The 12735-nt window shown below is 37.8% G+C and overlaps 1 protein-coding gene across 1 annotated transcript in view; it reads left to right on the top strand.

Annotated features, from left to right (window-relative positions):
- AZIN1 (antizyme inhibitor 1) overlaps window positions 1–11529 on the top strand; it is a 20926-nt gene extending 9397 nt beyond the window's left edge. The window contains exons 3-11 of the mRNA XM_008937070.1: window positions 984–1157; window positions 1435–1607; window positions 5389–5523; window positions 7040–7121; window positions 8272–8346; window positions 9186–9351; window positions 9923–10041; window positions 10209–10423; window positions 10860–11529. Coding sequence (XP_008935318.1) covers window positions 984–1157; window positions 1435–1607; window positions 5389–5523; window positions 7040–7121; window positions 8272–8346; window positions 9186–9351; window positions 9923–10041; window positions 10209–10423; window positions 10860–10971 — 1251 coding nt within the window. The 3' untranslated portion in view covers window positions 10972–11529. The remainder of the gene's footprint in view (window positions 1–983; window positions 1158–1434; window positions 1608–5388; window positions 5524–7039; window positions 7122–8271; window positions 8347–9185; window positions 9352–9922; window positions 10042–10208; window positions 10424–10859) is intronic.
- Window positions 11530–12735: the final 1206 nt, after the last annotated feature.

Raw genomic sequence — 12735 nt, forward strand, 5'->3', positions numbered from 1 at the left:
GTGTGTGAGTGTCCCCCCGTGGGAATTTGTTGTTGTGTTTTTTTTTTTTTTTTTTTTTTTTAAACAGAAATAAAGACATTGTGTACAATAAGCCACAACATACTTTCATACCTGTGAAAGTTGAGTGCTGGAATTAACATTTGATGTACAGTCTTAATTCAGATTGAGCATATATTTTGTGGTGGTCTTGAATTGATAAACGGTAGGCCGTTCATTGACAGGATTTTTGCTGAATGCACATTATAAACAAATACAGAATGATCTGTTGTGGATGTAGCAGACCAAAATCCAATCTTGACTTGATATTGAGAGAGACTGTGGTAACAAATGCACGAGGACTGTTAACAGTTTCCAGAGAAGGGTCTGTGTGTTTTCTTAAAGATTATTATTTGACTCTGCAACCTGAACACACTGAGCTTATTTCTTAAAATTGCTTGAATTTTGTGCTCCACAAGATGTGGAGAGCAGTCTCAAACTTGACTTCCTGAATTAAAATACCATCAAATTTTCAGTAAAATGAGCAATTAGCTAGACGTTAAAATTATGGTAGAGTTAGATTTGTATAATAAGCTATAAAGTATGTCGAGACTGTAGAAGCTTTTGTTCTGGTGAATTTTCTTCCTCCAAAATGTTGTAGACTTCTGAAAATACAAAGTTTTAAGACATTTGTAACCAATTCTCTGTTTTTTTTGATAAATCAGCATTTGGCATTTAAGTAGTCAGTTTTGTTCAGAAATCTCAGAATATTGTCTAAATAGCATTATTAATATCTCTGAAGTGGTAGGTATTCCCTTGGATTTTTTTTAAACTAGCTTAAATTACTAGGTGAAAGCAAAAACAAAAGCATTGTTCAAGGTCAAACCTAAAAGTTAATAGCAGAGTGAAAAATAGTACATAATTCTTTCTTTAAGACTTTCGTGGATTGTTTTGACAGAAAACCCACAAATTCATATGTTTTATTTTCCTATTCTTCCTTTTTTAAGACTGGAAAAAGAGCATTTTACGTTGGTGATCTTGGGAAGCTTGTAAAGAAGAACATACAATGGCAGAATGTGATGGCACCAATAAAGCCATTCTATCCTGTAAGATGCAATTCTACTCCAGGTGTCCTTGAAATTCTGGGAACCCTTGGTGTTGGATTCGCATGTTCCAGTAAAGTAAGTTTTTCTTTTCTGTGGATCTGTGCCTTATTTTATTCTGTATGTCTTGTGTTTTAAAATCAGCTTTTTGGTATTAAGTGCCATGGTTATAAATAAGTTAATTTAAATTGTGTTGTACTCATGAAAACCTATGCTTCTACCCTAGAAGCAGTGGATAGTTTTCTCTTTAGGGTATTTGACTATTAAGTACAGTACTAGAGCACACCTAATAAAAATGTGGTAAAGATTGTGGACTGGACTGTGTCAAACTCTGGTGTGTTCCCTTTTTTTTCAGTCTGAAATGGCATTGGTACAAGACCTGGGCATTTCTCCTGAAAACATTATATATACAAATCCTTGCAAGCAAGCTTCTCAGATAAAGTATGCAGCCAAAGCTGGAATAAACATCATGACTTGTGACAATGATACTGAACTGAAGAAAATTGCACGTAACCATCCAAATGCAAAGTAAGTGTCAAAATTGTGATTTTTGCGTTTTATGTAGGGGAAACTTAATTCTGTCTGTATTCTGGTTTGTTTGAGCTGTAAGCAAGGTACAAGGTTGCTTTAATACAATTCACTTGTATGTATTTTTCTCTTCTCTGTCTCCTTTATGGGTAGCTTTGGTTTTTTTATTATTTATTTTATTTTTTCCCTACTGGGTCTCAGCTTCCTAATGTTACAGTAAGGCCCTTGTTTTGGGAGAAATCTTGGGTTTTTATTTTGTAGGGCAATCTTCATGTAAAGGTTTCAGAGATTAATGTTCAAAAGTCTGGCTGTCTGCAAATACATCTTCCTCCTTCTTTGTGGCTTCAGTGTTTTGTTTCAGGGTAGTTACTCTGTTTGGATGTCAGGGCAAATGAGCATGTGCACTGGGTCCCATCTAGGGTTTGGGCATGCTCTGCAGGTCTAGTAAATATGCCTACAGGTATTTCACCACTATTGAAATGGTGAGAAATTTGACTCCCGCTCTATTTTTGGTGGCTTCAGTATTGGCCCAGATGACTTCTGTAGAGAGTTGATCAAAGCTGATGTTCTGATTGTTAAATAAAATAATTTTATTGCTTGCAGTGTATTGTGGTCTTTTGGATTGGTAGGTGCTTGTGTGATTGATCGTCATATCCCTCACAGGAATTCAGCTGTGGGCCATACCTTTAAAAAATTGGGTGTGAAAGCCTAAGTGAGTGTTACAGTGCTTCCCAGTGATTAACAAAGTGTAGCTTCCCACCAGCATCATCTGATCACACTCAAACTGAATTCCTGACGTCCTTTACAAAGCCCTTGGTTCTAGACAGTCCTTACTAAAGTGTTGGGTCTTCTCCAAAAGCTGTAGCCACAGCTGCAGAATTGGGAAGACTCTTACCAAGTTTAGTATCTAGAGAGCCTGCTGATCTCATTTTGTTTTTTTGTTTGGTTTTAGGCTACCTTGAGAATGAATATTGCTGTTATTGGTGATTACACTTCATCCTATATAAATGATAAACAAGTATGTGTAAAATGCTGGCACTGAATATTCCCTGCATTTGAAATTGCATTTAAAACTAAAATAACATGTGAAAGCTATCTCTCACATCATTAGCCTTTTACCAGTTGTCACTGGTGTGTAGTGTGGTTTGTTTTGTAGCGTTTACATTGATTTCCTTGAGTCTAACAGTCTCATTTAGAAGATATTGTCTGTGGTAATGTCTACTGCAAGGGAAGTTAGGATGCAGATTTTTCTTGATCCAGAGAAAATTGTAAACGGTGAGAGAGAATGAACTAGTTTCACAAGCCAGAGAAAACCAACATAAACCCTTCGCTTCTCTTCAAGGATCCTGTAGTCTAATATTTTTTTAAAGTTCCTGTTTACCAAGGACAGGGAACTCAATTTGTATAAAATACCTGCAATTTGCAGTCTAATTTTTTTTTTTCTGTGAACCTGATTTCCAGTTCTCTTATGGGATAGAGATTTGTTTGTTTTATTAGAGTCCTTGTAGTCAGGTCATTAAAACTTCGATGTTGAAATAAAATGAGTTTCATTTTTCTCTTCTTGTCTTCCTTGGCATGGCATCAAAAAGTCAAAGCCTTTACATACAGCCTTGTTATTCCTATGTGTGGTTATTACAGGTAGGTTGTATTGTTGTAAATGAGCTAATTATGCTTGGCCAAGGAAATCTTGCTTAGAAAGCTGTAATCTTTTCTCATTTTCTGAAAATTCTTGTAGCCTTCTGCACTAAACTCATTAATAGCTGAGTCTCTTTCTATAATTGATGTGTTTGGCTTTGGAAGTCTTAGTAATTTGAAAGATGGCAGGTTTTTTAAGAAAGAGGAAAAATGTCATGAAGGAATGCTTAGTCTTTCATTTCTTCTTTTATTTCTTTAAAACTTTGGATTTTTCCAGGCAAAGTTGAACTGCTAATTTTGCTGGTGTCTTAAAAGTTCCAGTAGAGGCATGGTTGTTACAAGGATCAGTGTTTCCTTAAAAATAAAGGCCAAACACAAGCACCCTCTAGCCCTGCTCTAACTGGCTGAAACCCAGGAAGAAGAATTCTACTAGCTTTCTAGAAATCAGAATTATACTTTCAGTGGTTTGCACTGGAAGAGTATCTTTACTGACAATGCTGCCATAGTAACTAATCAATAAAATGTAGCATTGGATGTTTTTAAGAAATGGTTTTGTCTGATCTTAATGAGGTAACAAAGTGTAGTGTTATGGTTTTGAAACTCTTTACACTTTAAAGAGTTTAAGTTTTGGCAATTCTTGTTACCTCTAGCACTTTTTCTAAATGCTTTACAAAGTATTGTTTCACTACACATTTGTTGAACAGATTGTCTGCTCTAGTGGAGCAGCAGGAAATGAGAGGTTAGTCACAGTTTCTCAAGATGCAGTAGTATAAATTAAAATTAACAAGTATTGCTGGGCAACCTGCATGAGGACTTTAGTATTGTGTTGGTTTTGTGTGTTTTTTTTTTTTTTTTTTTTTTTTTTTTCTTTACAAGATGTCTCACACTGTGTTTAAAATTCATTGGAAAGGGCTTTTAGAAGTCAGCGTAGCTGTTAGGCCATGGTGTGGGCTGGAGCATCTCTCCTGGGAAGAAAGATTGAGAGAGCTGGGGTTGTTCAGCCTGGAGAAGAGAAGGCTCCAGGGAGACCTCACTGTGGCCTTCCAGTACTATAAAGGGGGGCTATAAAAAAAGATGGGGACAATCTTTATCAGGGCTTCTTGTGACAGGACAAGGAGCAATGGTTTTAAACTAAAAGAGGGTAAATACAGACTAGATATAAGGAAGAAATTTTTTTTTTTTTTTTACAATGAGGGTGGTGAAACACTAGAACAATATGCCCAGTAAGGTAGTAAATGCCTCATCCCTGGAAACAGTCAAACTCAGGTTGATGTGGGCTCCAAGCAACCTGATCTTTTTAAAGATGTCCTTGCTCACTGCAAGAACGTTTGACTAGATGACCTTTAAAGGTCCCTTCCAACCCAAAGCATTCTGTGATAGTATGTATTTTGTAGAGGCTAGGCTAAGCTTCACTTTTTGCTTATCTTGAAAGGAACCATTTCACTTTGAGTGCAGAGTTTCTACCACTTGTTTACACCCTCCATCTTGGCTAACTGTAGTGTGCTCTGTGTAGCCTTTGTGTATGTCATGACACAAATTCTGTTCAGTTTGCCACATGGCTAATTAATTGATCTTTATTGTGTTGGGGGTGGGAGTGACTCAGAGGACAGCAGTTTGAATTTGTGACCTTTGGAGCTGTACCACTAGAGAGGCTTTGATGTGAAATGCCTTTGCCACTCAAGACAGAGCAATGTGGCCAGGGTGTACTTTCTGTGTCAGCCTGGTGTTCTCCAGAGTTTAACCAAATCTGATACATGACTGATGGAGAACCTCCGCATTTTCCTCTTGGCTAGAAAGGAAGAGGACAGACATGGGAAAAGCGTATTACAATCCTAATGGGTTTATGAGGAAGTCTACTTCATTAGGGTAACATTCTCTTTTATTACAGCACTCAACAGACTCTTGCTGCTACAAAAGAGTCTTAGTTGCTGCATTTCGAAATCCCTTGTCCTTGCTGGCTCCATGTTTTAGCCCCTAATTGCTAGTTTTTTCTCTGTACAGGATTGTTTTTATTAGGTTCACTTGACTCATCCATCGATGGAGCTGGAGTACTGACAACATAAGCAACACACTTCTGACAGTCTTCAGGCTTCACATGTGCTGATGATGTAAACCAACTGCCCCAATCATCTTCCCCTTCTCTTAGGCTCTTACTGCACATTGCCACAGAAGACATTAGTGCTGATGAGGAGATGAATATGAAGTTTGGCACCACCTTGAAGAACTGTAGGCACCTCATGGAATGTGCTAAGGAGTTGGGTGTCCAAATAGTTGGTGTCAAGTGAGTAACTTTATTGTTCTCTGCTGGCTGAGCAGATGTTTGTATGATGTATTCAAGACAAAGAATACAAAAAAAATTTTTTTTCACCCTTTGGCACTATTTTACAGGGTTTTTAATAAACCAAACAAACTTGATTATGAAGGGTTTTTTTTCCCTTGCAAAGCACTAACATGCAAGCAAAAAAAAAAGCTACTATAGAACAAAGTACCTATAGAGACATCAAAGCAATTTGAAATAGAGTATCAGGAACCCTCCTGCCAGCATAAAAGCAAAGTTTAGAAGAAGCAGCTCCTATTTTCTAGTTGTACTCTTGAACTTATGTAGTAACTTGATTTGTATTTTTCCAGCAATAAATAGCATAACACAAGTTCATTACAGTGTGGAATAGCTTGGACAGACACTGAACACGATGAACATGGGGTTGGATATTCTAGAGTTAAGTCTTGTCACGCTTGGGTCATATCGAGACAAAATGCTCAGCTCTAAGTTTTTGACTGGCAGATGGCAGGAACGAACCCTAGTGTTCTGAGAGCTTCTAAATGATCTGTGATATTTTAATTTGAAGTTTGACAAAAAATTTACTGTATGAAGGAAAAATGCATTCACAAGTCTTGGTTCTGTCTGCCTTCAGCTACTAATATATCACATGCTCATGAATGTTTGAAGAAAGCAACTGAACAAATAAGGGAGTGAGTCATCAAGACAGTAAAAAGTATTTAAAATGGAATCAAGATGCTGAGGATTTAAACCACAATTGCTTTGATGTAAATCTGTTTGTTAAAATAAAGCATAAATGCTCTATAATAATTAAAAATGACAAATGTATTTAAAATTTTGTTGATACTGTTGAGAAAATACACCTCTTTACTTAAATGTCTAAACTAACTTTAACAAAAATCACATGGCTGTTGTGCATGTTCTTTATAAACAAAAAATAAAAATTCCATGTGTGGATTCATGCAAGTAAGCTTAAAAAGTTACCTTTGCCTCAAAATGGCATCCCTTAAAGGAGTAGACTTGGAGAGTGTTGTGCCTCTGGGTGTGTGTATGGTCTGTGCAGGACCAGCAGACCATACTAGTAAACACTAGGAACATGGGAATGCTGGCACTTGTTTTATCCCCTTGGTTGCTACCAGTATTATGGCAATACTTAAACCTTTTGGACACGGAGCCAGAGGGGATTCAAGAAATTGTGGGAGGCATCAGTACTTCTCTGCTTCTGATGACCTGCTCATCAGCCCATTTGACCTTGTGCAACCAGGACTGTTGTTAATTCTCAAAGGTGAGAGTATTGTAGGACATTGTTAGCATTGAGAGCGAGACATGTCTGAAGTGCAAATCCAGTGGAACAGAGAGCAATCACCTGAGCCTGTTCTTCGCACAGTTACCGTGTTACCGTGCATGCCTGTCTTGAGCCACTTGAGAATGAATTGCTTCCATTGCTGTTGTAGGTGGTGTAACTGTTTGGTCTGAAAGCTGCATGGCTGTGCACTAACTGCTTTTTTATTTCTTTCAGATTTCATGTTTCAGGTTCTTGCAAGGAACTGCAAACGTACATCCATGCTATATCTGATGCTCGGTGTGTGTTTGACATGGCTGTAAGTAGATACACACACACATGCAGTTGCTACAGAAGAGGATCTATTCCATTCTATTCTAATTACACTAATAAGCCAACTGCATTATTTCCAGAATATATCAATGCAGGAAATGGAACGTTTAGTGAGGGACTAAATACTCATTGTATTTACTCATTGAGATGTGTGGTAGAGATAAAACGAACTTTATAATGCTAATTGTGGACAGAAGTTCATGAATACTGTCCCACTGACAGGCAGTAGACTTACCTGCTGGTTTCAAACGTAAAAAAAAACTAGTTTCCCACATTCCCACATAAAAACTTTATGTAATTCAAGTCTCAGTCCTGCAAATACACAGTTGACTAAGTCATATTAAAATATTAAGCACTTGTATGCTGGCATTTTTGGTGATACAGCACTAATTTTGTGCTCATGCTCTCTGAGATTAATCCTAATTAATCCTAAACATCCTAAGAAATATAGGTGGGATGTTGCAGGGAGGGGGACTATTCAGATTTAGACGAAGAGGAATAGATTTGTTGGATTGCTTCAGAATGACTCTTGTCAGTCTTGTGTGTTCTATGTTTATTTCTTACTTGGCAAAAGTAAAAAATCCCTTCTCCAAACATCTATATTCCTGTAAATGAGGAGCTTGTGATCTAAATGGAGAAGCCTGCTCATCTATTTCACCTTATTACTGCAGTTAGTGTGTTACCTGTGACTGATAGCACATAGAGGGCAAAAGAACTGAAGTTCTCACTGGTCTTTGTGCAAATTCTTTGGAGCAGTCTTAACACTTAAGCACTATCCAAAAGACTTGCGTTGTACATATTTGTGAATTCCTAAAACTTTTTTTATCAGAATGCACCACTTTATTCAGAAAATACTACCTGAAGATAATAACAAAAGTCACAGCATGGGAGTTGATGTTGCTGTGACACTTCTACTTGAGAACTGTGTAACTGGCCTCTGTTGACATCCCGATGCAATGGCTGCTAGGTGTGATGGAGCTAGACGAGCTTTACAGTGCTGTTCCTCCCTCATCAGGCATACTCTGCTAAATGTGCTCAGAATTACAAGTACATGGAAAACAACCACAGTAAGGAGCAAGGAAAAGTATTTGTAGTTCTGCTTGTCTGTGTACTTATGTTCTGCCTATGCATTTCAGGAAGAATTTGGCTTCAAGATGAACATGTTGGATATTGGTGGGGGCTTCACAGGTTCAGAACTTCAGCTGGAAGAGGTATGCAACACGTTGGAAGTTGAAACTCTAATTTTGATTTGGGAAGTTGAAATGTTTAACCTTCAAACCGCAAATAACATTGATAGCTGAAACCTAGTCTAAATTCCATGTTAGACTGCAATTCATGAGATCCAAATAATTGGATTTATATTCTTTATCACTGGTAGTGTAATCAGTCTTTGGAGGTGATTTTATTTTGGGCATTTTGGCCTCAATGTGACCTTTAGAATGCAGAGGCACATAAAGGAGAATAACCTATTTACACCTTTGTTGTCTTAAAGACAAACTTCTTGAATGTAGGACAATGAAAATGATCTGTTGAAAAGTCACTAATAGCAATCAGGGCTTTCTTAGTTCTAACTGTTCTGTTCCTTGTCCAAAACACTTGTTAATCTTCAAATATCTGGCTTAAGATTTAAGCATCAATATTAAGTAATTCATTCTGTTTCTAATACAACAGTACTCAGAACTGATCACAATAAAAGGTCCTTTCCAGGTTCTTCTGGATTGATATGTAATTTCACTTTACCTGCTCTGCTGGACAAGCTTAGAAATCACTTGTGCAGCCTTGGGTGTACCAAAACTTGAACTTTGGCTGGAGGAAGGACCATGTAGTGCTTGAATTTGTGGTACTCAATCTCCAGCCTTTTAACAGAACAACCTGTTTTCTTAACCACTTCTGTAGAATTTCTTTCTTGACCTCTGGAAGGGGCACTTCTTAGAGAACAGAGGAACAGAGTAAGCTTTTTGGTGTGCTTACTGGAACAGTTGCTGAGTGAAAGTGTGTGCGTGTGATACACACATAAGCCGAGTTTCATTGGTCTTAACTCTGACTTTAGGTTAATCATGTCATCAGGCCGTTGCTGGATGTCTACTTTCCCAAGGAATCTGGTATTAATGTCATGGCAGAGCCTGGATGTTACTATGTTTCATCTGCATTTACATTAGCAGTTAACATCATTGCAAAGAAGACTGTTGAGTATGATAAACTTCTTCCTTCTGGAGGTAAAGGTCATGTTTATCTTCTACATGTTACGAATCAGTACCAGTAACTAATTTTAGTAACAGTAATTTTAGTCAGGATGGGCTAGTCCGTCTTGGCTTCTATTTAATACATTCCCTTATGCTTGCTTGTAATCCACCTTTTGGGTTCTAACCATGCGTTACCTGCATGTCTCACTTCCTTTGTTATATTTCTGGCGCATTTCCTCACTGGGTTTGACTTCTCAAGGGTTTAGCCTGTGTTGGATGCTCTACAGAACTTGCACTGTAATGTTCTGTATGAGAATGTAGACAAACATATCGAGTGAGCTGCTTCTCTGCTAAAGTAGAAATGTGATTTATATTCTTAAGTGATCACTGCTGAAAGTATTAATCTTATTAAGCCTCATACTTGATATTAGAACTGAATTTATAATCCTGTCTCATACAGATTACTCTGCTCGTAATTTTCCTATTCCAGTATATATGGAACCTCCTTGTTGGGAGAAAGCAGTTGACTTAAGTTAGCTTGCAAAAGGACTACTTATGACAAAAAAAAAAAATGCATGTAAGACAACTTCTTTTTCACTTCCAGTGGAGCAAACCAGGAATGATGATGAACCGGTATTTACGTATTACATAAATGATGGTGTTTATGGTTCTTTTGCAAGTAAATTGTCTGAGAAACTGAATACTATCCCAGAGGTTCACAAGGTGAGTCCTTCTATGTTCTTCAGAGATAGTCCTTACCCTTATATTTTTAATATATATGACACTTCATATGTATATAATTGCATGTTATTAAATTATCCTTATGTATATTTGAAAACTTGCTTAATCAATAAACTGAAGCCTGAATGACCTGGGTCGTTTCCATACAGAAATACAAGGAAGATGAGCCTCTCTTTGCAAGCAGCCTTTGGGGTCCATCCTGTGATGAGCTTGATCAAATTGTGGAAAGCTGTCTTCTTCCTGAGCTGAGCGTTGGAGATTGGCTGATCTTTGACAATATGGGTTCTGGTACCTTAGGTGAACAGTCTGCCTTTAACGACTATCAGAGGCCACTGATTTACTACATGATGTCTTTCAGTGACTGGTAAGAAAATTCTCTTGATAGTGGCAAGATCATTTAACTTTCTTCAAGAGCATGCACCTACAGCCCAATTTAAATGATATTTGGTGGCAAATACAGGAAGAGGCATCTGAGCACAAGAATGTGCCTTTTGAGGGTTTTTTAAATTTTACAATTGTCTGACTCTGAAAAGACTAAACTGAGAGTTATAGGAAAAATGCCTACTTTGTTTTAAGGCTTGACAAAGGACAGCAAGATACCTGATGTTGGGGTAGTTTAAAACCTACTGTTTGACATGAACCTTTGAGCGTTCCTAATGCTAGTAATTGCAGCTTGTGTGCAGCACTTGGTGTCAGCCTATCTGGGCAGCAGGCTTCAAATGCTATATCCAAGGCTGGTTCCTGACACGAAGCTGTACATGAAAACACCTTATTACAACTCTCATCCTTTTCTGCTGCAGGGATGAGATGCAAGATGCTGGAATTGCTTCAGACACATTGATGAAGAACAACTTCTTTGTGCCTTCTTGCATTCGGCTGAGCCCAGAAGAGCGCTTTTCCACTGCAGCTTAAGCAGGCAGTAACGCTTCCTTTAGACCTGCCGTTGTGAGTCTGTAGTTTGTCTGGTCAACATTCCAGCGTGGAAGAAACGGAACAATCTTGAATTCAATTAGTTATCTTCAAACTTGAAAAAATAGTAATAGCTAATGGGGACCAGGCAAAACAAGCTACAGCTACAATTCACTGGGGGGTGGGAGGGTTCGAGAATGGCATCCAAATTTAAAATCAAGTTCATTCAACCCCTGAGCGTTTAAATATGCAACAAAATGGATGACTTAGTGGAGATGGAAACCCATCACTTGGGTTCTTCAACAGTTTACATACAAGTACACAGTTTTTATACTAAGGATTCCTGTTAGAAAAGTCTTGTAAAGTTATTGTCTTTCGCCCAGATATATCAAATGTCAGTGGGAGACCAGTGTGACTTCATTAGATGTTTAGTGTATTTAGAATGTGTAAATTTGTGCTTTGAACTGTAGTTTAATAAATGTAAAATTGCATCATAGTATTTGTTGTATTTGACCCTTGATGTATCCCTTGTATGATTGCAATAAAACTTTGTGTAGATTTTACTGTTTTTCAGGCTAACTTTGGGAGGGGCTAGGCAGAAAAGGTAGCTGTAAATTAGATCTATACATGATTATTTTGAGAAGCCTTCTTTTCTCTAGCCCATTATTTCAGCTTTGTATTAAACCATAAACAAATTAAACCTGCATAAAGAGAAAGTCATGTAAGTTCCTAGAGGGCTAAAAGGCAGTTTGTGGTCTTTTTAGGGTATGACTGTAGGTTCAGTTCTTAACACCAAATGGAAGACATGCAGTAGATGTGGATGTGCACACAAGAGGCTGGATTTTAGCTAGTGGCATGTAGTGCCCCTGAGGCAGTGTGGCTTAATCCTCTGCAGAAACTTTAGCTTCTTTTTTTTTTTTAATGGTGTTTATTGAAGTCTCATGACCCATCCCTAAGAGAAGGGCTACACAAGTCTTCAGAAAACTCAGTGCCCTCTTGTGCTGGACTGTGTTTAAATGCGTCCATAAAGAAAAGGTAAAGCACAGTGCTGTGAATACATATAGCAGCTGCCTCGGGTAACTGGAGCTGCTGAAACTCTTCAGAGGGATTTTTTTGTGTAACTGGTGCCTCTGGACATTTGCAGCTTCCCCTACTTGAAAGCTGGGGGAAGGAGAAGAAGGGGTGTCAGGGCTTTGACATAGTGTGTTAAATTCTGGATTCTCCAGTCAAAGGGAACTTTTATTAAACCTCTAGTTGGAGGTAAAATTTCTGCCTTCTGGTTGCAAGTGTATTTCAGATTGTAGAAACCTTAACTTACAGCTCTGTAAAGCAAAGGTTTTATGAAACTTGATGAACATTTACCTGAAAGTAAAGAAAATCCTCAGTCTGGACTCATCAGAACAGTTTTACAGGCCAGCTAAAAGGTACAAAATGGTTGATATTTTGAAGATAGACAGTCTGAGAAATACTAAAGGAATTAAATGTTGAAGTAGGAAAGGGAGTAAATTATGGTGGGAAAGCTGGTTTTGGTGTTTCGTTAGTTTGCTTTTTGTTTAAACCTAAAGTTAGTAGCCATCCCTCTATTTCAAGAAGTGACATTTCTCAGCTGAGTTTACCAGCTGAGGTCTCAAAGCCTAGACTGCTGCATGGGTTTTGGCTAAACACAGATTACAGTTGCCTGAAATGTAACAAGATTCAGTTATGTAGTCTTAAGGAGAGTTGTTCTATGTTAATTTTACAGATCAGTTAAAAACTTCCTATATAAAT

This window comes from Merops nubicus, unplaced genomic scaffold (assembly GCF_000691845.1).
Source record: "Merops nubicus isolate BGI_N331 unplaced genomic scaffold, ASM69184v1 scaffold20513, whole genome shotgun sequence".
In the NCBI taxonomy this organism is placed as follows: Eukaryota; Metazoa; Chordata; class Aves; order Coraciiformes; family Meropidae; genus Merops; species Merops nubicus.